This window comes from Netta rufina (genome assembly GCF_964035555.1).
Source record: "Netta rufina genome assembly, chromosome: 2".
Classification (NCBI taxonomy): domain Eukaryota; kingdom Metazoa; phylum Chordata; class Aves; order Anseriformes; family Anatidae; genus Netta; species Netta rufina.
The window spans coordinates 183,166-206,870 of NC_140124.1; the positions used below are offsets into that span (position 1 = coordinate 183,166).

A 23,705-nucleotide genomic window follows, 5' to 3' on the forward strand; every position below is an offset into this window, starting at 1 on the left:
AACAGCAACTGCACAGCTGCAATAGAACACCAACAGCAAAGGGGCTTTAAATTTAATTTAAAAATTTATTAGAACCTGAAATGGCATAAGGGATCATAAAGAAAGAAAACTCACATTTTTTGGTGTTTTTTTCCTTCTTTCTTAATACTTTAAAAAATTAAAATAGTAATAGTAATAATAATTTCTTCATGGTTGCCCTTAGTCTAGCAACTCTCAGTAACTCGCTGGGTTGCAGAAAACTCTGCAGAGTCACTTCTGAGGAGACACAGAGAATTCTATCTTTTTATTCTCTAAGATCCAGCTGTGTTTCTGCTACTGCTTTCTGTCTCAAACATCTCCAAATTTCTGCTTGTGCTTCAGCCTTCTTCTGTGTGGCAGTCCTTTACCCTGTTTGCCTCTCTGACTACCCAGCCCTGCAATCCATATGGAACAATCTCCCCCTCCCCGTGAGGGCTCTAGCAGGCCAAATTCACCTTAGGACATGGGAAACACCAGCCTTCCTCTATGCAGCTGTGCTACCACCCTTTAAAGAGAATTTACATAATGAACTGCAAACATGTGTCAGCGATGATAATTGTCACAATCAAAATCTCTAGACCTGACCTGCAGAATGCAGCCAGATCTGCCAAAGACATTCTGGTAAGCAGCCCCCCCAAAAAAAGTGAAAAAGGTATTTGGGCAATGAACATTGCTTGAACAGCCAAATACATTCTTCTCTGTGCAGCACTGTACTGACTTGGAAATGTGCCAGCCTCCACAACTACCTCTCTGAGGCTGCAGCCACCATGTTCACCTCCTGTTTGTTACTTTATAGGTTACTGCTCCATCTTTTCCTTCTTCTGGCATGTAAAGAAAATACATTAAGAAATCTCTAGCAAAACATCAGAATCATAGCCCTACAAAGATGTTATTTGGATCAGTAGGCTCCATTTCCTCTGTCACGACTTTCTCCTGACAATTCTGAGCCACTACTGTCTCACCTGATGAAGCAAGATCCTTTTATACTTTTATAAACACAGGTTTAGTATGAATCCTTCCTGAAGGGATCTACCCAATGAGCTAAGACTTCAGTGCTTACAGCAATAACGCTATCACAAGGATGTCCAGTCTTGGAAGAAAACTGAATTCAAGAAAGAAGAATATGAAGACAGCACAGGCTGGGGTTCTACAGACACTGTACAGATCATAATGTCTCCTACGTTGAAGACGCACCCAGAATCACTGCGCTCAAATTCACTTCTTGACAGTACTCTGAGGTTCCACAATAATGTCAAGTGCAAATCCAGAAGGCTCTGAGAATGATATATTCTTCTATCTCCAGCTAAGCAACTCCATCTCATCCAGGCAAGAAATGATCCTATGTCAGTTAGGTACAATTGGTTATTTTGCAGTTTAAATACAGCAGTGCAATATTCTTGGACGAGAAGCTACTTTCCTTCCTACAGAAGGAAATTCTGCAGAAATTCCAAGCAATGCATATTCTACCAAAGACTTAAAATCTATCCTTCCCTCCGTATGGAGGCTTCTCAGAGAATAGAAGAACAAAAAACAAACTGTGGCCTTGTTTTTTACACATAGGACTCTCAGTACTTTGTAACAAAAACTAGAGGGAAAAGATACTGCTCTAGAGCAAGAAGAAAGCATCACATTTCATCTCTTCGAACACCCTGAAGTTTTACCATCCACAAAGACAAAGCTAAATGAGAGGAGAACTTCATGTAGACTTGATTGATGTTATGAATCAAATCTTGACCAAAAATCAATAAATGCTTAATCTGCTTATTCTTTTAAGATACACATCTTTTAACATGCTTTTTTGACTTGTATTCAGCAAAATGACTTTAAATTGCAATCGTATTAAAAAGAAAAAACAACTCCCCAAAGCATTGTATTTTACTTACAATTTCTCCTTGTGAATAAGAAAAGGAAAAAAGAGCCACCAGTGACAGAAGATTGGTCAGCCACGAACTGCTGCAAAGGTCTCACCTGTGACAGCAGCACAAATGGCAGGAGAGCTCATGTGGAATTAAACAGATCAAAACAAGAGGCTGACAGAAATGCTGGAGCAGGACTACAGCTTCTTCTCTGTCTTACCACAGTCATAAGCTGGCTATCTATTGTTGACTGAATTAAAGAAATCTGGCTGCCAACCCCCTGGGTAGTATTGTCTTGAGCTCTATGCACATCTTAAGGTTGAATTTCCATGTGCCTCAATACAGCATAAAAAAATCTGTATTTCTTTCTTTGCATATAGACTGGTGGTCTCACAAACTTTTTAGGAAGCAAAAAAACAAACAAACAAACAAAAAAAAACAGTGGAAGATAAAGTATCAGATGAGACAAAAAGAACAATGGCCACTAGTTACAAGTGTTCTTCAACAACAAAAACTCCAAAAGGGTAAAAAAATATTATTGAGGAATAAAATGGAGAATATTATGACCAGTAGCCTGCAAAAGCAATTATAGCGTCTTATTTTGCAGTTTTCTACTGTACTCGCTGAGGAAGAGATGCACAATGTGTATCCTGGCAGGTGATAAGAATGACCAGGTGTACAGAAAAACTCCTTCTGTACAGTGATTGGGAAGACTTAAATTTTTCACCTAAAAAAAAGAATATTGAAGAACCTGAAAGATATATTCGAAATACAGGCTGATCTGAAGAAGAAGATTAGATGTTTGCATTTTCCTTATGCCACAACACAAAACAGCAGAACACAAATTATGCCAAAAGACAATAAATTCAAACCTGGCCGATGGAGGAATGTTTCATGATAGCTATACAAAGCCTAATGAACTGTAATTAAACTGTAGAACTAACTGTTACATGAACATAGATTTAAAACTTGCAGATTTTTAAGCCAGAAGACTTTGTCTAGTTCAATTTCTTGTGTAACAGACTCTCAACATCCATCGAACAGGACAGCTCTCTTTAAAGGACATCCAGTGTTGACTTAAAGACTTGATACAATGAAAAATCTATTATGTCTCTTATATCTTGCTCTAATGGTCATACATATACTCACTTCTCAGTCTCAACTGGTCTATTTTTGAACTAATGCATGTTGGACTGAAGACAAAGCTTTTTGGAAAAAGAAAAGGAAAAGGAAAAGAAAAAAAAGAGAAGAAGGGGAAAAAGAAAAAAGGAAAAGAAAAAGAAAAAAGAGAAAAGGGGAAAAAAAGAGAAAATGAGAATGCGAGAGAGAGAGAAGGTGCTGGAGTGGCTATGTATGGACAGATCCCAGGAATATCCAGTCATACCAATATATACCAAATTTTTTAAAAGAGACATCAAACTTTTTTGTGTCTTAATATAAACTGATGTCTGATTACTGGAATTTAGGTGGAGCTGCTACCTACAGTTGCAGGGTTTCTGGCACCTTCCTTTGAAGTATTTACCACTGGCACAGGTTGGCCAGAGAGGCTGTGGAGCCTCCTTCTTGGAGATATTCAAAAGCCGTTTGGACATGGTTCTGGGCAACCTGCTCTAGGTGGTCCCATTTGAGCAGGGGAGGGAGCTGGACAAGATGACCTCCGGAGGGCCCTTCCAACCTCAACCACTCTGTGATTATGTGATTCTATAATTGGTCACTACTAGTAAGGAGCTTGGATCCACACCAGCCTTATAATTCCTGTTGTCACTGTAGCCGAGAGAAGAGGGGTGAGTAAGAAAGATTTAAGCATGTTCTCATCAAATACTTAAGTTAGCGTGTGATGGATTTAGAATGCACGCAGACTTTGCCTTTTTTTGAGAATGATAAGCTTTTTACCCTAGTGGCTTGATTCAGTCCTAACGAGTTGAAAGCAGGATAGTATGGTAAGGCTGTGGGCACAGTTTCTGAAAGCGTGTAACTACCCATCCAATAATTCAATCAGTAATTCAGTAACACATATTGGTGTGGTACCATTGGCAACACAGTCCTCTCAGTAACAACATGTAAGAATCACCAGATAGGACGAGGGAAGACAACTGTGAACTCTGAGGGCCAAATTTAGGAGTACCCAAAAAGAGGTGGATTCACCCAAAACCCTCTGACTCCAAGGTGACCCTCAAAGATTGGGTGACTGAAGACCAACATAAAAGTTTAGGCTAGGAATGGGAAGACAACCACAAGCCATAAACCATCTCTTCCAATGTATGACCACCTACTAATCAAGAGTATAATCAAGAGGATCTGTTGCCAGACTTACCTTCTCACACTAGGGAAACTGTAAGCTCTTTGGCTTTTTTTTTAATTTGAAAATTTTATGGCTGATGAGTAAAGATGAAACTGCCATATATTCTGTTTCGCCTACAATGTATTTCTACTTTAAATGTCTTGTACAGATATTTCTCTTAAAGTGTTCTAACATACCTTATCAAAACCATTGTAGTACTTGATGGAGTACACCAACAGCCCTAGGGTCACTGAGCTGAGGGCAACAGTGAAGTGCAGGTGACGTGTCATAATCATGCAATGCCTTTCAGAAAATCATGAAGATACAATTTAAAAAACAAGGTCTTTGTTACTCCTCCCTGACTTAGAGGAATTTTGCTCCTCTGAGAAGTACAAACTCTTTCTAAGTTCAAGCCTAACATTTATTCACAGTCACCTTTTCCCCATTTGTTCTTGTGTCAGCATTGTCCTTTAGCCTAAATGGCAATACTTTTCTCCCCCTCTACCAAAATCTTTCCCAGTCATTCCCCGTCCCTCACAACCTTCTTTGTGACACCCAGGTGACATTCAGGAAGTGTCTTCCTTTCCCTAAGTGATCCAGAAGCTTTCCTCCCCCCCCCCCCCCCCAATCACTCTAGTGTGAACTGTTCTTTTTGAACGTTGATGTAATTTTGAACATTGATGATGATGTATTCCAGCTTCAACAATCAGGTGGGATGTCATTAGGGTCTTCTGCAGTAACATCAGAACTTTTCTGTTGATACTGGAAATTCTAACTAGTAACTTAAGATTTTTTTTTCCCAGTTAGTCACATCATATTATGTACAAGACTTTTATAATCAAAATAGGATTGGATGCTCTACATTTAGAATCCAACAGAAGGAAAACACGGGACTTTCTTAGAATGACTGAACTACAAAGCTCAGATATGAGATGCTGTGTACACAATGCATTCTGAGGAAAACAAAAACAAACAGGCAAACAAACAAAAACTCTCCTGAGAGGACAGAGGGATGTGCAGAAACCTTAGAATTTCAGAAAAAAATGCACATTCCCTTCTACCAGCAATCCGACAGCAATTCCTTAGTCATCTTAAAATCTGAAAATGAGGAAAGAATTTCAATCTACAAAACCAGGGAGATGCATTTAGACACTGTCTATATTCAGACACTTCTTTTTAGGTTCTTTTTGAACCTGAGAATGAAGAATCTCAGAGCACATCACTTAGTTTGAGGTACTGCAACTGCACACAGGTATGGTAAACTCAAACTCCCCCATCAGTTCACCATGAAAGAGTGATAGTCTCTGGTTTGGGTCAGAAATCAAACTATTGTCTGTGGCCTGTTTTGGAGCGGAAGCCTTGCTTTTGCAACTGACTAGTTATCCCTGGCTTAGACAATGGAGAGAAACAGGCACTTTTTAGGGCACAATTTTTCTATCTTATTTTAAATATCTACTTCAATATTTATAATTATATACTTCTATATCGATATATACTTCTACATGAGAGGAACTGTGCCTACACTGACTAAATCTGACTGTAAAGGAAGCCCAAAGTGATTAACTTGCATACAAATAAACGCAGTGTAGATGGCTGTACTTGACCCAGTAAATCCCACTCCTAATGTTCACCATGGCCCCAGCTGTCCATATTTTCACTAACTCATTCTTCTTTAATTATATCCACTCGTTTTGAGTTAAACAATATGGCTTCTGCTTCCTTCAGGCCATGGAGCTTGCTGTATCTGTACAGCAATTCACACTGCAGTCCATAACTCAAGAAGTCCCATCTGCCTAACTCCCTCCTCCAACATCCTTTCTGGAATTCTGAACACATTAACAGGTAGCTCTTTCATAATGTCAGTGCAGGGACTCTTGCCACAAGTGGCATGAAGCAAATGCTGCTTTGTGGATGCGGAATTGGGAGTTGGACTCGATGATCCTCGTGGGTCCCTTCCAACTTGGGGTATTCTATGATTTAATGATTCTATTATTAGGAATTCTGAGACTCTTGTGATAGGTGTAGTCCGAGAACGTAACACAGACATAGGAAGAGTAGAGTACCTAAGAGGTAGAAAAAAGGTAAGACAGGAACTGGACTGGAAAATCTGGCAGCTAAGAGGGGCTGTTAGCAGTGGTAAAGTGAGCTAGCAGTGGCTTAAGGCCATCACCTCCCCTTAACCAACCTCAGAAAAAAAATAAGGTCTCCTCCTTACTTTGTGAGCAAACCCACAGCTGTCATCTATTTCAACAGTGCAGCTGTTCACACAAGATCAAAGAAAAACAGACAGGTACAGCATATTTTATGCACTGTCCTCAATCAAAAATGTTTGAATCATCTCCACCCCAAATTTCTACAGAATAAGTAATCTACCAACATAGAGGGGAAAAAAACAAAACAAAACAAAACAAAAAAATCCAGAGCGACACAGGCCATCTTTGGTTTCCAAAGACCTTTCCTAGCTACAACCCGATCACTGTGACCAATATAATTATTGCACTTACAACTGATAATTCTGAGTAGTCCTGCATATTTCCTATATATTATCACATATCTAACACAAGTTTAAATTTTTTCCATGATTACAATCCCAGTTTGGGAACTTTTGTTCTAACAAAAATATTTCAAAATTGTGAGAGCTTTGATAAGGATGGAAGTGCAGATGTAAGTTTTATTGCTGTTACCAATGTTTGAACCATAATAAAATGAAAACACTCAACTTCAGAACAACTCAAATTTATCTAGGCTTAGCTCTATTTTGACAGATCTTGAATTTTTCAACTGCTACACTCAAAATCTAGACACAAATTTAAGAAACATCTGTTTGTTTATTCTTTAGAAACAGATTCAGATGTAACCTAGATCAATAACTCATATTTAAAATGCATTTGCTGAGCTCTGGATAGAAACAGATTTTTTTGTATATGTTTTCTGTATTGTTGTGCCTCCTATACTCTTCCCCATTATAGGCCCTGAAAATCTCCACTGTCTAGCTTACAGCTGGAGCCACATGCACTGTTCAATTCCATGGGTAAAGAGTTTGCCACTGAGTAAATATCTTCCTGCAAGTCTAAATTTTCTATTCCTTTTAAACATGGTCAGGTTCCATATTGTTTTAAAATAGTGGTGTTTTATGCACTTTAAGCTAACACAAGCTATTCCTGCTGAGAGTCCGATCTACTATATGGAACCATTTTGGACTACAAACTTGTGATTTAAACCATCCAAACTTCAGTTTCCTATTTGTAAAACATGCATGTTCATAGAACTTCATTTTTCTATATATTTTTTTTTTGATTCATAAATTTCAATTGGAAAAACATTAGATGTAAAAGCCTTCCACATCTTATAAGATAACTGTACATAGACGAACAGAATGGAATCTTAATTGGGCTAACAGCCACCACAGACAAGGATGACAGCTTTACTTCACAGGTATTCAACCATGAAATCCTTCATACTACAGGATTTATTATATGAATATGTGCATTCAACAGCAATAAGAACTTAATTAAAACATATGAAAAGAAATTCTTCACCATGAGAGTGGCCAAACATTCAGGCTGCCTGAAGAAGCTGTTAGACCTCTGTCCTTAGATATAATCAAAACGCTGAACCCTGTTTGAGCAGGAGGTTGAACTAGATGACCAGAAGAAGGTAGGTTTAGATTAGATACAAGGAGAAAATTCTTCACTCGGAGGGTGGTGAGACATTGGAACAGGTTGCCCAGAGAAGCTGTGGATGCTACATCCCCAGAAGTGTTTAAGGCCAGGCTGGATGGGGCTTTGAGCAACAAGGTCTAGTGGGAGGTGTCCCTGCCTAGGGCAGGGGGGTTGGAACTAGATGATCTTTAAGGTCCCTTCCAACCCAAACCATTATATCATTATGGGATTTCCACAGTTCCTTCTCCTAACCTTTTTTTTTTTTTTTTTTTTTTTTAAACAATTCAGTGAAACAGCATGAGAATGCTGAGGAAAATACCTTTTCAGTAGGATACATGAACAGGGAAGTTCTGGACTCGATCTAAAAGAAATTGCAGAAAATTTAACCCATCCTTTTCTTATATGAATCATCCTTTTTTTTTTATAGACTATGTAAATGTATACACTTTTGCAAGAACTTTAACAACTTTTCTGTAATTCTCCCCATTGTTTTGTTATTCCACAATTTTAGATTTTAACTGAATTCTAATAAGAAATTTAATATATCTCTTCAGCACACCCCTCTAAACCTTTATTTTCTCCTTTCTAAACATTCAAATACAAAATTCCTCCAGCAGTATTTACTTATCTAGAAGCTATTATTCCATTTATTAAAGGCTTTGAGAAGCTATAGCTGGTAATATCCACAGAATTTTCTCCATCATTTTTCCATACACTCTGCTCCCAGATGCTTATTCTTAGGAGCTTTGTGTGATCCATTTAAAAATGTCTCTGTTAACAGGACATTTACTGGAAAGATCATTCCACCATTTAAGACAAAGAGTAATTTTTTCCCCTAACTCAATCTAGAAATTTTTCATGACATACCTTCATTGGCCTCTTCAGCGCTTCCTGAATATCCACACGCTTCCGCATAATGGTCTGGTCTAGTTTGCGTTCAAAGGCCAACAGATCCATGTAGGCCTGGGACTCAGGAACCAGCTCCCGGATCTGAGAATGAAGCAAGGAATATCCAAGCACTGGAAGCAAGAATCTGCTACGTTCCTGAGCAGTAATACTGACACCTTCCCAGCTGTTAGACAGATGTGCTCAGAAGGCATTATCTCTAAGACAGCAGTACCCAACTAGTGGGACAGGTCTCAGTGGCATGGTAGAAGCATATGACTGAAAAGCTGGAGCATGGAATTAGAGCTAATGAACTTTGGAAGACCTCAAATGGATCCACAAGTCCTGAGCTACTGCTGATTTTTTTTCAAGTGAGGATTAGTTACAAAAAGCCTAGAAACCACTGCTGGAAATGTAAAGTACTTTAAATTTATCCTGTTTAAGCTAAAAAAGTGCTGTACCTCTCTAGATTAAAAATAAAGTTGTGGATGTTCATGTTCTTTGTGTTTCTTTAAACAAACAAAAAACCCCACAAGTGTTACCCATCATAAGCCCAAACTGCAATTTAGGAAGGCAACCTTTGTTACTGCATCTTCTTGGCTGAGGTGGAATTGACCTTCAAATTTAATTTTCAACATGACTAGCTATGCATTAACTTACAATCTTGCTAACGTTTATTAGTATTTAATATATTGGCTAAACCACACTACCTCTATTGATAAAACCCCATTTTACATTCCTTATTCCAGAAAAGTTAGCAGAGGAGGTGATAGGAAGTAGGTTAGGAGGAAGAAAGAGTCAGCAGTTTCTACTCAGTAGGAGACAGGCAGGGATGTACTGGAGAAAGCCCAGCAAAAAGTCACAAAGATGATGAAGGGACTGGAGTACCTCTCTTACAAGGAGAGGCTGAGAAAGCTGGGACTGTTCAGTCTGGAGAAGAGAAAGTTAAGGGAGATCACATCAGTGTCTGCAAATACCTGAAAAGAAGGTGCAAAGAGGACAGAACCATGCTTTTCTCAGTGGGGTGCCCATTGCCAGGACAAGAGGGAATGGGCACAAACTGGAATGCACAAAGTTCCCCCTGAACATCAGGAAGCACTTTTTTACAGTGAGATTGACCAAGCACTGGCCCAGGTTTCTCATAGAGGTTGTGGAGTCTTCCTCCTCAGCGATATTCAAAAGCTGTCTGGACATGGTCCTGGGGAACCTCCCCTAGGAGGCCTTGCTTGAGCCAGGGAGGGGGCTGGATCAGATGACCTCCAGTGGTCCCTTCCTACTGCTACCATTCTGTGACTCTATGTAAATAGAAAGACCTAAAAAAGACCTGAACTTAGAAATGGGCAAATATAACCGTACACGAAAAGGTTAGTTCTTAATTTGGAGTAACTCAGGAAAGCAAACCACAAAAAGGGAACTCTATGTTACGTATAAAAAACTCTACTTGACTGCCTTGTCTATTTTTATGATACTCCAGCTTTCATTTGTATAATTAAAATATTTAACTGTTGCAATGGTATAAGAACAACTGCACCAAGTCATTCCAAGAATTCATCTGCCCTAATGTTGATGTTTTGAAAAGTTGAAAGTTGATGTTCTTTAGCACCTACAGTAGCCTCAGGCAGTGTTCCAGAACCTCTACAGGCAGTGCATGAAATATTCTTTTTGCTCATTTTGAACCTGCCATTTGTTTGCCATCTTCTTGTAGAGCCGGAGCAGCACTGAGCAGGTATTCCCTGTGCACCTTCTCCATACTGCTCATACATTTTTCATGGGTTGACAGGTTCTGTCATCACTTCCTTTCCCAGGGTGAAGAGAAGCAATCACTGCCTAATATATTTAGACTGATCAAGACTACCAAATAAATGTCTCTTTCAACATTAATTATTTGTTTGTTTGATTTGAGATGCTAGAACACCTGTACTATTTGCAGCAAGACTGACACTTTGGAAAAACAGAAACTGTGAGCCAAATAAATGCTTTGTTTTTATTCCATGAAATTCCGTTCAGCTTTAGCTGAACCACTGTATTTCAACTGCTTGTATTCTTCCACAAACTCTTACTATCAACAGAATAATAAAAGAACACAAACATTTTTAGAAGAAAATCACAAAGAGCAAGCATTGCCATAGAAACATCAAGGAGTTGCCAGACAGCTTGCAGAATAGACAACTAGGAAATACTTCCTCTTCCTCCCCATAGTGAATACAAATCTCAGGATGCAAGAAAATACCCCCATGACTCTATCCCACAGAGAACAAAAGATTCCTCAGCTCCTTCAACACAGAGGAAATGAATCATGCTGTATGTACTGCTGTCACTTAAAAAGTCTGGACCCAGTTTCAGCCTTTTACTTCTGAGTCATGGCACAGTCAGTTCATGAACTCATATGCACACAATGAAGCAGGGAGCTGGCCCACACAGCCTTCAAGATCAAGCATATACTACTGCTGTGATACAGCTTCTCCTATGATTCTTAAGGTACTGGACCCAGGACATGAAGAAATTTCTAGTAAGTTTGTAGAAACAGCAGTAATCATCAATAAATATTTCTATTCGACACTTTTACATCTCTTACCATGTGCAAGCAAAAGGGTATTTTTATACCCTTTAGAAATATATTCCTATTTCCTATTCTGTCTATAACCAAACTGGATGTTAAACATCATTTATGAAAGCATAAGCACTCTAAAATTAGCCAACAAAGTTAATATTGCTTATAATTCCCTGAACTGCAAATGGCTGTAGGTTGGGAAAGTATTTGGGAGAAGAATTATACATACTTGCCCATGTTTGTAGCCTCTTGTAGGTATGTGTTACAGCCACAGTGAAGACAGGATACTGAACTAGAACAAAGTTCTAGTTCCGCTCAGTTTTGGCTGCTCTTACAGTCTTTTTGCTTTCTCAGCCTAGCATTCAAATAATTTTGGGGTAGCATGATAATGGTCCAATCCCATACTCTTTCCCAGTTTCCCCTCAATAATTAGATGACTATTAAAGGCAAACTCCAACAGTAACACATCACAAATAATATTTTCTTTGTTTCTCCTAGATACTAGCTCAAAAAGTTGAAGATATTTTTGCACTCCATCCAGTAGTATGTAATTCATTTTTCTGTTTTCTTGATAGGATCTGTGCAGCCTACGTGTTTCTTCTTGCATTGTTTCCCATAACTGAAAAGCTCATAGCTACATGCAAGCCTCCTCTTTTTTTTTTTAAAAAAAAAAAAAAAAAAAAAAGTTGTAAGTATAAATGTGTAAAGAGTATTTCAAGAGCTGAATTCTCCATTCTGGCCTTCATCTATTTTAAGAAGCAACAAAAATCACCTAGCAGCAGCATCTCATCATCTGAGGTCTTGAAGCATGTAAATTAAACCTTCTCTTAGAATTATATGGATAACTGAAGCAAATTCTTATTAACATTAGTAAGATAGGGTCTTTCTTGGGTTTGGAGTTCTTTTTTTCCTACTGTCAAAATTCAATGTAAAAATTTAAAAATTAGAAATAAGATAATGCTATTAATTTCCACACATTTATCCTTTATTACCATGGATTATTATTTATTACTATTTTTTTATTATTATTTTTTTACTGAAGGTGACAAAAGAATGCAAAAAGTAGAAGAATGGGGGCAGTGAGGTAGGGAGCAGTGAACATCATGATGGGGAAGGGCTTTCACACCTTCCTTGTAAAAGCAGCACAGTGTGGAGCCCCACCACGTTTACCTGCAAACAAAAGCACACAGCTTGTGAAAGAAACAAACAGATGGAAGTCAATAAACAACTGCAGTGCTACAGTCTCTTGGATATGAGAAACATCATGGGATAGCTTTTACGACTGGCAGAGTATGACGTCTTGGAAGGTAAAGACAACAAGCACGCTAAGCAAAGACTTTATCTGAATGCTAAGAGTTGCATTGGAACAGCTGATACTGTGGAATGCATCTCCTACAGACCACCTGATCAAGGAGGAGACAAAGCTTTTTAGACATCTGGAGGAAGTCGCATTGTTATAGGCCTTCATGCTCATGTGGGACTAACCACCTTGAGATCCAGTTAGTTATCACTGGGCATGAACACTATAGGAGATTCCTGAATTGGATTGATAACAATTTATTGACAGAGGTTATAAGCAAGCTGACTGCTGAACCTGTTACAAACAAGGAAGGAAGAACTGTTTGTGGATGTGAAGATTAAGGACAGCCCTGTCTACAGTAAAAATGAGATAGTGGAGTTTGGGATCCTTTGAGAAGGAAGCAAGATTAGGACTTCAGGAGAGCAGGTTTTAACATGTTCACTATCTGCCTGGAAAGATTCCATAACATGATATCCTATGATCCCCAAAGGACATAGGGACTTAGGGAAGTCAACTGAACTTCAGTGACAATATTTTCAAAGCAAAGGGGAATGATCCAGACCAATGCACAGAGAGTTGAGCAAGCCTGGCAGGAGGCCAATAAAATTAAGCACTGGATTCCTGACGGGCCTCAAGTGCAAAAAAGGACTGTATGGAGGTGGGAGTAGGGATGCCCTACCCAGCAGAAACAGAATGGTAGCACCCAAGCATAAAAGCAGGAAATTAGGAAAGCCAAAACTCAGCTGGAACTGAACCTAGCAAGGCATGTTTCAGGCAGCAAGAAAGCCTTCTGCAAACGAGTCATCAGGAGAAGGAAGACTAAGGATGACCTGGGTCTGCTGCTCAAGTCAAAAGCTATGGAAAAGGGCGAGTGCTGTTTTTGTCTCCATTTCTCCTGGCAGGTTGTGCCCTCTGGCCTCCCTGGCCCCTGAGCCTGGGACAGAGCTGGGAGAGCAGGGCTATTGGGAGAGACCTTGACAAGTTGCAGAAAGAGGATGGCACTTCAACATCATGAAGTTCAACACAGGCAAATACAAAGTTCTGCTCCTGGGCTAGAATAACCCCATGCACTGGTACAGGTGGGCGTCAATTGAGTAGAAAACAACTTTGCAGGAGAGGACCTGCGGGTCCTCATGGACGGTAAGCGGAGAATGAGTCTGAGGTAACCCGGCTTTGATAAAGGCTGACCACAAAATGGGCAGTATTAGCCTAAGAGATGCCATCAAGCCAAGGAAAGAGGCTTTGCCAAACTTGGAAAACTGCATCTGGACTTCTGCACGCAGGACCAGAAAGACTTGTGATGTACTGGAGTGAGCCCCACAGCAGGCCACGAGGATGACTGGGGGCTGGAGCACATGCCTGCCAAGAGAAGCTGCAAGAGTTGCATTTGTCCAGCCTTGAGAAAAGGCAGGGAAGAGGACAGCCTATTGCTGAGTGCAACTGCCCTATGGGAAGGTGCAGAGAAGACAGAGCAAGGCTCTTCTTGGAGGTGCACAGCAACAGGATGAAAGGCAACAGATACACCTTGCAACATGGGAAACTGACTCAATAGAAGGAACCATGATGATACTAAAACACTGGAACAGGTTGTCAAAAGATTCCGTGGCATGTTCAGCCTTGGAGGTATTCAGAACTGACCAGACGTGTTCCTGAACAACGTCACTTGAACCTTTCTTTTCTGAGAAACGGTTGCTCTGCATGACCTCCAGAAGTTCGGCTGTTCCAAATTATTTTGTGATTACTAAGGTTTAAACAATTATCAATCCAAATCATGTTTTTGCTTGATATTCAGTGAATCTTTTTTGTCTTTAAGGACTAGTCTGCATGACCTCCACTGGTCACTTCCAGCTTACATTTTTCTATATGTAACAGAGACTAAATCACAGTTAATTTTTACTTCATACTGCACAACTGTGAATGCATGTTTTATATAAAACATTTAATTTCAAGTAAAATGCACAGGTAATACGTATAGCACACATGCAGACAAGGCTTACGGTTCCTCAGGAGAGTTCTGAAGGAATCACTAGAAAAAGATAAACTACCATTAATGTATTTAAGGATATCACTGAATCAAAAAACATGGAGGACATCAACAATGACAGAAAATAAATGAGAATAGAGGATCCATACAGCAATAGGGACTCTCAATAAAGTTTGTTTACTGAAGCAATTTATCTTTTTATACAGCTAGATGTAGCAGCTATGAATCTGTACAAATCTGTACTATCTGTATAAATCTGAAAATTTATGTGATCCAATCTGCTCATTTTTTCTTGTATCAAGAGATTTGTCAATAACCCCATGCCGGAATTCTGAGGAAGGTTTTGATCAGAAACATGATTTTCTTGAATAGCCCTCCAGCAGGTTCTTGCCCACAGTACCTTGAATTCATGTTTAAGACAGAGCCTTGCTGGTTATGACAAAGTTTATAGAATGTGATTCATTGTAGAAGTACTCTGTTCATCACCAAGAGATCCTTCTAGTCCTATGTTTTATCTATGAGCAGATATATCAGAATCCTGATATAGACAAACAGCTCTTGAAAGTAAAAGTTCAGAAATAATTAAGAAGTCTTTGTGGGCAGGCAAAGCAAACACTTAAGTTCATGAGTGTACTGGAAAGGGCAGTTACACCTCTGGTTGAATAAAGCGGGACTTAATTAAAAACTATGTTTTGGTGGCCTTAAAATCTTTCAAAATCAAGATAGGAATAATATGGACTGGAGTGCCAATTTTAATAAAGCTTTAGAAAAACTGTGAGAATACAGTAACAAGCCAAGATAATTCATCATAGAGGGGTGAAAATGACTTTCAATAACTTTATAAGGAATTGAGTAAGGCACCTTATGAAGCACTGTGCATGGAACTGTGGATGAAGAGGATAGGGTGTTTAGTGCAAGAGTTACACAGTACATTGCACCTAGCTAAAGAGGTCAGGATGAGGAACTGAGCTGAGAAGTATCAGCCTACAGCTGTTACCGGAGTTCATTAAAGACTGATCATGGGGCCAACTGTCTTAGTACCAACCTTGCAAAGAAAAAGAAGAAAAATCCCCAAAAGTGAGCTAATGGAATATGCTAATAACAGACTTTGGATGTGCTGCCAGTTTAGGTAACTAACTGTAATGTAACATACATAAGGAATGTAATAGAGAGAAAGAATTGAGTAGTGTGAACTGTGAGAGCATGTTCTTCAAAACCAAACCAGAACCACTGTGACAAACTGAGGAATGAAATCTAAAAAGTCATAGCTTCAAGCATTTCTTTTAGGGTACACGTACACTTCCTCCCACCAGTGCTATGGCAGACTTCCCCTCTTCCATCCCTATGGATAGATGGACACAAACACTGACACACAGACACACAGACTCACAGACACAAAATTTTCTGTCCATCCATCCCCACCCCTTCCCAAGAATCATATTCCCTTCTGACTAGGATGCAGATCACCAGAGTGAAATCTCACCACTGATCCTCGGCACAAAGTCCCCATTGCACTGTAAAACACATTAGTGTCATAAAAACTTTCCCAGAAAGTTATGACTTTCATTGGCTGCCTTTCCTACTAAATAAATAATGTCAAAAATTATTTTCTCAGGGCTTCCAAGGCTTGGAGAAGAAGTGTTGAGTTGCATGCTTATGTGTTTTATACTGCAGATGCAGGCTGTATATATATATACTTTCTAGCCATGCTCTAAGATATTATTTGGTAAGCCAGGAGAATGCGAGTCATGTGACAATTCTGATTTTCAAGTTTCAAAAGAATTGAAAGTTTTCTTTCATCACAGAAACAAAAATGATTTTAAGCTAAAGATATGCTATTCCAAAAAATGAATTTAAGCTGAACATTGATTAATTAAGATTTTAAATCTGAAAAGTCTCTAAGCATCAAAGTGTTGAGATTCTGGATTAGACTACTGGGAAGCAGGGATAACACATAGTATCATTTTTCAAGACAGTGTAGTCAGACAAAGCAGAGGTGAAGCTGCCCAGTAATGAAAGTGCAGCAGAGTGTAATCTAATCCAGCATTCCTTAGCACAGAGGTAGAATCCCCAGTCTACACTTCCCAACTCCCAAAAAATAGTGTTCTAATTCATAAAACTTTTTTTCCTCTGCTTTTGCTTTGCCATTTCCTTAACTCTTACTTCTTTTCCTTACTTACCCCCCAGCTCCATCATAATCATCATCATCCTAATATGCAATCATGTTGGGGCATGATGCATTTGTAAATTCATTTAGAATATTACCTTTAGTCTGGCTATCTCATTATCAAAAATACAAAACAAAACATTAGCTAAAGAAAAAGAATTTGACAAGATAAAATATTTAGTTGTTTATAATCACAGAATTGCAGGAATAAAACCAAAAAGATGAATAGTATTTTGATTTAAAGTAAAGAAGACCCATGGAATCAGGACAGATATGCCTGTTATGAGCAGCTAAAACATACATGTAAGCTTTAAAGAGATTTACTCTGATTCCCCTACAACATTTTGAGCAGAATATCATGAACATTTCCCAGTTATGAAATAAAGAGTCATGGGCATCTAAATCTAGGCTAAACTTTCTCAAGCACACCAAAGAAACAACTCTGCTCTAGTCTGCCAGGCTAAAGAGAAAGATACACATTATGTCAAGACTGATCTACTGTGTCCATTCCAAGCTCATTACTGCTGTGGCTGGAGGAGTACTTGAAAGCACCATATGAATTTCAAATTTAGCCTTCTAAGTATCAACAGATTGAGCTGTGTCACTTTGCAAGAAAATTTTGTCCCATCCATTCCTTGAAGATGTCAAAATGGATAAAGAAAAAAAAAGATATTTTAGGCTTAAAAGTGTTGCTTAGAGGGACCTTCACAACAACATTTTAAGGAATTCAGTGAGACAAAGATAAAAAACAATTAATGGCCATGGGTACCCTGAAGAAATAGGAAGAAAAAAAAAAAAGGCAGTAAGACAGTGATTCAGGTTTCATCGTGGCCAAATGATATATGAAACCTTACATCTTTCAACATCTTTGACTTGGTATTTTTCTTTAAATGATTCAGGAAAGCATAAAAGAGAGATGTAAATGCACTAACATTTTACATTAATAATGACCTGAAAAGACTGCAACACACTTGCAGAAAAAGCTGTTTCTGAGTTTGCTGACTGGGCTGCAGAAATGTTACAGTACTGAACAAATACAATGAAGTGCACAATAAAGCAAGCAGTTATTTATCTATACCGGGGGATGCTAATGAGACCACAGCTTCTGATGGAAGTGATCAAAACTCACTGTGGGTAAATTAATCAAGTCATGATCAAGGCATGATGAGCAGCAATAAGCAGACAAATAAAATGACAGATATAAAGAAGAGGAATGGTTCTGGAGCTTTTATAACTTAATGTAATGAACAGAATCTACAAGTGAAATTCAACGGCAATACTGGAAATAGAGAACAGAGCACTATGGATCTATACCATGGTGATCTGGGAGAAGACAACACAAATTATTAAATGTATTTGAACAGTCAAAATATTAGAAGCAAAGAATGTAAGACATGGGGACACAACAGCCCAGATCACCATTGTAGCCACCATTCATGATGTTCCTGTCAGCCCATTTCTCCAGCCTGTCCAGCTTCCTGTGCATGGCAGCCTGCCTTCAAGTGTATCAACTGCTGCCCCCGCCCCATCATCTGCAAATACTGTGAGCAAGCATATCAACTGCCTCCTCCAGGTCACTGATAAAGATGCTAAACAGAACAGCTGCCAGGATATATCACTGCAGTACTCAGCTTGTCACTGCCTTCCTTGTAGTGTGACCCATTAGCCACTACCCTCTAAGTCCAATCATCCAACCATATTTTTACCTGTCTGGTTGTCCACCCATCTAGATCAAAATGTAACAACTTGGATATATGAATATTGTGGCAGACAATGTTGAAAACTTTTCAAAAGCCAAGGTAAATGATATGCATTACTATCTCTTGCTCACAGATTCAGTCATTTTAATAGAAGATGCAATCAGGTTAGTCAAGCATGATTTACCCTTGGTAAATCGATGTTCACTGCTCCCAGTTAGCACCTTCTCCTTCACATGCCCCAAAATGTGTTTCAAATAGGACTTGCTCAACAATTTTCCCAGGGACCAAGGTGAGACTGATTAGCCAGCAGTTCCCTGGGTTGTTCTTTCAGTCTTCTATGAAGATGGGTGCAAAAACTGCCCTTCTCTAGTCATCAAGGACCTATCCTGATTTCCACAACACTTCAAAGGTGATAGAGAATAACCTTGCAAGGACATCGGACAGTTCCTTTAGCACTGTGGATGCAGCCTGTTGATGGGCTTGTACGGGTTGAGTTACCTCATATAATCCCTGGCTCAATCCCTGTCTATTACTGGTCATCACTTTTGAACATGTTAACTGATCACAGAGGTATGGGAGACATTTTAAGTGCGGGCTGAGACAAAGAAGGATCTGAGTAACTCAGCCTTATCTGTGTCATTCATCTCTATATCACCTACCCCATACAGCACCAGGCCCACATTTTCCTTGGTCAGCTTTTTATTACTAATGTGCCAGTGAAAGCTCTTGTTGTCCTTGATGTTGCCAGCAAGTCTCAACTACAGCTGAGCTTTGACTTTTCTGATACCAATCCCTACTTGCCCAGGCAATGTTTCCAAATTCCTCCTTTAGCCTGTCCCTGCTTCCACTTCCTGTATACTGCCTTTTGATACTGGGTGCTGCACTCCAAGTTCCCTGCTTATCAATCTGGGCTCCTCATAAATCTACACATTTTCTTGCATATCTGGATGCTCTTGGGCATGAAGGAGGCTGCCCTTAAAGACCTTCCAGATTCCCTGAGCTACTTTGCTCTTCAGAGTTGCCTCCCATGGGATCACACCTACCGGTTCCCTGAATAATGCAAGCTCTGCTTGTCTGAAATACAGGGTCTACACTTTACTTGTTCTCTTTCTCATTCCCTTCAGGATTTTGAACTTCATTATTTCACAGTTGCTAAAGCTAAGGCTGCCACTGATTATCACATTCCTCACCATTTTTTCCTTATGAATGAATAGCAGCAGATTCACAGTGACACTTCTGGTTGACACAGATAGAGGAAAAGGTGGACAACAGACATGCAGTGAATAAACAACAACAGGACAGCTATTATGGTATGAGAGTTCAGCAGAGGACTCCTATATGGTGGTCAGTGAACAGCAGCAGGAGTTGACTGATTATCTTTATAAAGGTGAAGAAGAGAGGATGAAAATTGAAGGATGAGTGTACGAAAACCCATCAACACAAACAGACAAGAAGTCCTCAGAGGGAAGCACTGAGAAAGTGTAGCTAATAGTACGACGCAAGCATCCCACCAAAGGAGACATAGCTTGCTGTCTGAAAGTTGTGCTCCACTCAGCAAGCTTAATGGGTGAAAGCAAAGACATGAATAGCTGTGGAGTCAGAAGAATTTTTAGTAGAGCTTCTTGCATTATAAAGTAGGCATGGAAGCTGAAGAAACAGAACAGTCAATCACAGTCACAGAGCCTGGAAAACACGCAATGACTCAGAACTAAGAGAAAGACATACATTGACCAGCAGTAATGAGGAAGAATGCCCCGGAGAAAGAAAAGGGGCAATCTGGTATGCAGTCATGTTTCTCTAAAGGCAGATGTGGCTTGAGGTAGAAACCGAGACACAAGATTAGAAGTATGTTAACAAAACTTAATAATGACAAATTTGGTGGTATTGTCAATACAAGGCAGAGGATAGTACAAAGAGTATAAGGAAGCTGAGAACTGTATAATAGAAATGGGATGAACAATAACATTACAAAGCACAAGATTATGTTCCTTAGAGTCTATACCAACAATTCCTACTCTAATATGGGAAATTGCCAGTTACAAAGAAAAGAAGTAGAAATATTTCTGAGTACTAGTCAGTCATAGAATGACTGCATGCTATATCAATGCAGGAAGGCTGTAATAAAGAAAATCTGATCGTAATGGGGTATCACTACCTCTTTCCAGTAGACACAAAAATGCATTAATTTTATTCAAGTATCGGTGATACTGGTAATCTAGAATACTACATATAGTTGTGGTCTCCTGAGAGGTAAAATTAAAGAAGTTCAAAAGGTGTGAAATTAGCGTGGAATAGATACAACGAAGGACTGTGATGATTAGAATCATAGGGAGGCACTCTTACTTGGAAAACTAAAACCACTTGCTTTGCTGAGCCTAACCAAAAAAAAGTGTGGGAGCTGCCAAATCTAAAATATTTCAGAGGTAAGGAAGCTAGCTAGTCTTGAGACAGCAACTGTGTGACATGGCTTCTATGGCAGGTGAATCAAACTGGATGTGCCAGGAGGTCCCCTGGGGTTCGATAATCCTATCTTCCTATACACAATAGTTTGCTAGACTGAACTGTTCTTGTACAATTATATCTATGCAAAACAAAGTCCTTGTCAAATAGCTAAACTGTAGAATATGTGCAACCCTTCCCAGCTAGAAACATGCTGCAAAATGAAGCACAAGCTTGATCAGAGTCTGGAAGTCCAGTAGCAGGGCATCTGTGCAATTTCCTGACTAGCATAGTAACCAACACTGAGAACTCACCTCATTTTCCATCTTCTATTATGTAAGCTGGTTCTCAAGAGTAAAATGTGTTTAATATCAACACCTCTTTCCATCACAGTTACCAGAAAGCAAGAGACTGCAAAAAGCTGGAAACAGATGCCCATTGGCTGGAAAATACTCTAGAACTAGCTTTGGAAAGCTAGAAGTTTTACCCTGTGTTTTGCTTGCTTTCAATACCCACCAGTGCAAATCTTCCACTTGACAGGACACTAATGTACACAGCATCTTCCCATCTCATGACTGGTGGGAGTTAGGAGGTTCTGATACACAGACAGCAGCCTAATGGAGTACCTTAATTCAGACACAAAATCATATCATTGATACCACCACTTCAACTGCACTCATAAAACTCTATTGCAGACAGGACTCTAGCAATTTGTGTTGTCTAATCATTGCATCAGTTAAAATTATTGGCTGACAGCAACAAAGATACTGAAAGGCAGGAAGACTTGGTAACAGCGTGGTTCTGAAAGGTGCTAGTATCTGTGTATAGCTTTTTGACATATCAAAATGTATGCTCTACCTATTAAAAATTATCATGGATTTGCTAAAGAGGCATAAGTCTTCTGTTGCCAAATAATTTTGGTTACCTCTGTTCTATCTGAGACCTTTTCATCTTATAAAGGCACCAGGACAGAAAAAAAAAAAAAAGCCTTCAAATGGACACACGTTTAAAATGATAGTTTCACCATACAGGATATATAATTGTCTCTGAAAACAATTTGTGAGACAGAATGGCAGCTACATGTCTTGTTTAAGAAAGTACAGACTACAAGCAAAGCAGGAATGAAACTTTCAACACAAACAGCATGGAGACTGCAAGTAGTTCAAAGGTCTGAATTTCATGGTAGCTTAGTTCTTTCAAGACAGCAGCATGAAAAAACGAATGGGTAACCTACTAAAGACTGTGCTTTCAGGGGGTGGCAGGAGTTACAACACGAGAAGTGATAATTTGGTATCAGGAGTATCAAAGTGGGTTCACCTTCAGTTGGTTGTAACTAGGTACCTTTGGAATGTCACAGAAGAGAATCCGAAGGTTGCCATCAAGTTCGGGTTTACACTAGTAGCTGAAAGGTAGATTTGAAGAGGAAGTGGAGATCCACATAACTGTGAAAGGAATTCTGAGCCCAGAAAGAGCACCAGAAGCCAAAGAAACTGGGACTGCAGTGTGATGAGTGTGTGTGTTTAGAAGACTAAAGAACCTTGCTTTTTGGGAGCGTGTATGTTTTAGGGGAACTGTACTACAGAGAGTACAGGAACAGAAAAGTCTGGGAATAATGAAAGAGAAGGAGAGTAGAGAGAAATGCTGATGTTTGAGAAGGAAGTAGAACATTTAAACATTGAGGATCAAGCATAGACACCCACTAAAACCTAGACATACCTGCAAGGATAAGAGTTATTATCTGTCTGAACAGTACAGGCCCCTTGAACTCTGTTGTTTATGTGGATTCACTCGTACTAAGACACAACTGCAAAAATTAGAACCTGGCAGGTCTACTGGGCCAGAGAGACCTAAGAACAAGCTCGTCTCCTGCAGGAACATCTGCACTCCGAACCAATTTTTGGCCAGCCTCAAAAATTGATCAAAAACATCTTTAAGATCCAGAGGGCCCCAGCATCATCAAGTCATGTACCTCACAGACCAGCACCACTGTCCATCCAGCAAGTGGCAGTGCTGGCACAGCTAACCCAATGCAAGAAGATGACAGGCCGGGTTGTACTCCACACTCCCAGCCCCCAGCCCTAGCCCCAGCCTTGCTCTCTAGACTTTCACCCACTGCCTACTTACTTTTTAATTAGATTTTTAAACAAAAAGTGAAAGTATTTTCTAAAATCCCTCTAATTACACTAAGATGCTGAACTGATTGTGAAGGGAATAGGAAATGAAAGCGACTCACCCTCTGAGGGAGAATTTTGTCAGCCATCTTCCTCCTCTTGGCACTGTACATTTTTTAAAGAAAAAAACACGTTACCATGGTGACAGATCTAGGAGTAACGAGGCCACCTGCTAAATTATCCTGACATCTCCACATGCTGGTGCACAGCTGTGCATGCATCAGCAAAAGGGTCTCACCCATGCCCAGGACCTAGGACCCCTTCTCTCAGCAGCCTGGGGAGGTAGTTAGCTAAGAACAAATCAGAGCTGTCTGTTATGCATCTTGGAAAGAAGTGCACAAGTTCTTTGATCACAGCATCTTCTATGGTGCAGGGCGGCAATGTATGCAAGTGCATGTGCATGTCGTCTATAGATACAGAAAGAGCATGGAGACAGACACTGCACATGTGTGGAAGTGTGCATAGACATACCTATGCACACACACAAGTAAGAGGTGAGTGCCTGTAAACTGAAAACATGAACTTGTTCAAACTGATCTGAGTATGTATTCATTCATGCCCAAAATTGAGTGCTGATGTTCATTTGCATATGAAAACACAAATATATGCACTCTTCCCTAAGTATACACAATTGTTTTACTGAAGTGAGTGATCTACAAAGGTAAGTGAGTTTATGTCTCCATGCTTGTTC

The 23,705-nt window shown here is 39.6% G+C and overlaps 1 protein-coding gene across 4 annotated transcripts in view; it reads right to left on the reverse strand.

Annotated features, from left to right (window-relative positions):
* Positions 1-23,705, reverse strand: part of SMARCD3 (SWI/SNF related BAF chromatin remodeling complex subunit D3) — a 98,649-nt gene that overhangs the window by 21,797 nt on the left and 53,147 nt on the right. For all 4 annotated transcript variants that reach the window (XM_084281403.1, XM_084281404.1, XM_084281402.1 and 1 more), the window contains 2 exons: positions 23,077-23,119; positions 8,685-8,807 (listed from right to left, as the gene is read on the reverse strand). In XM_084281403.1, coding sequence (XP_084137529.1) covers positions 8,685-8,807; positions 23,077-23,119 — 166 coding nt within the window. The remainder of the gene's footprint in view (positions 1-8,684; positions 8,808-23,076; positions 23,120-23,705) is intronic.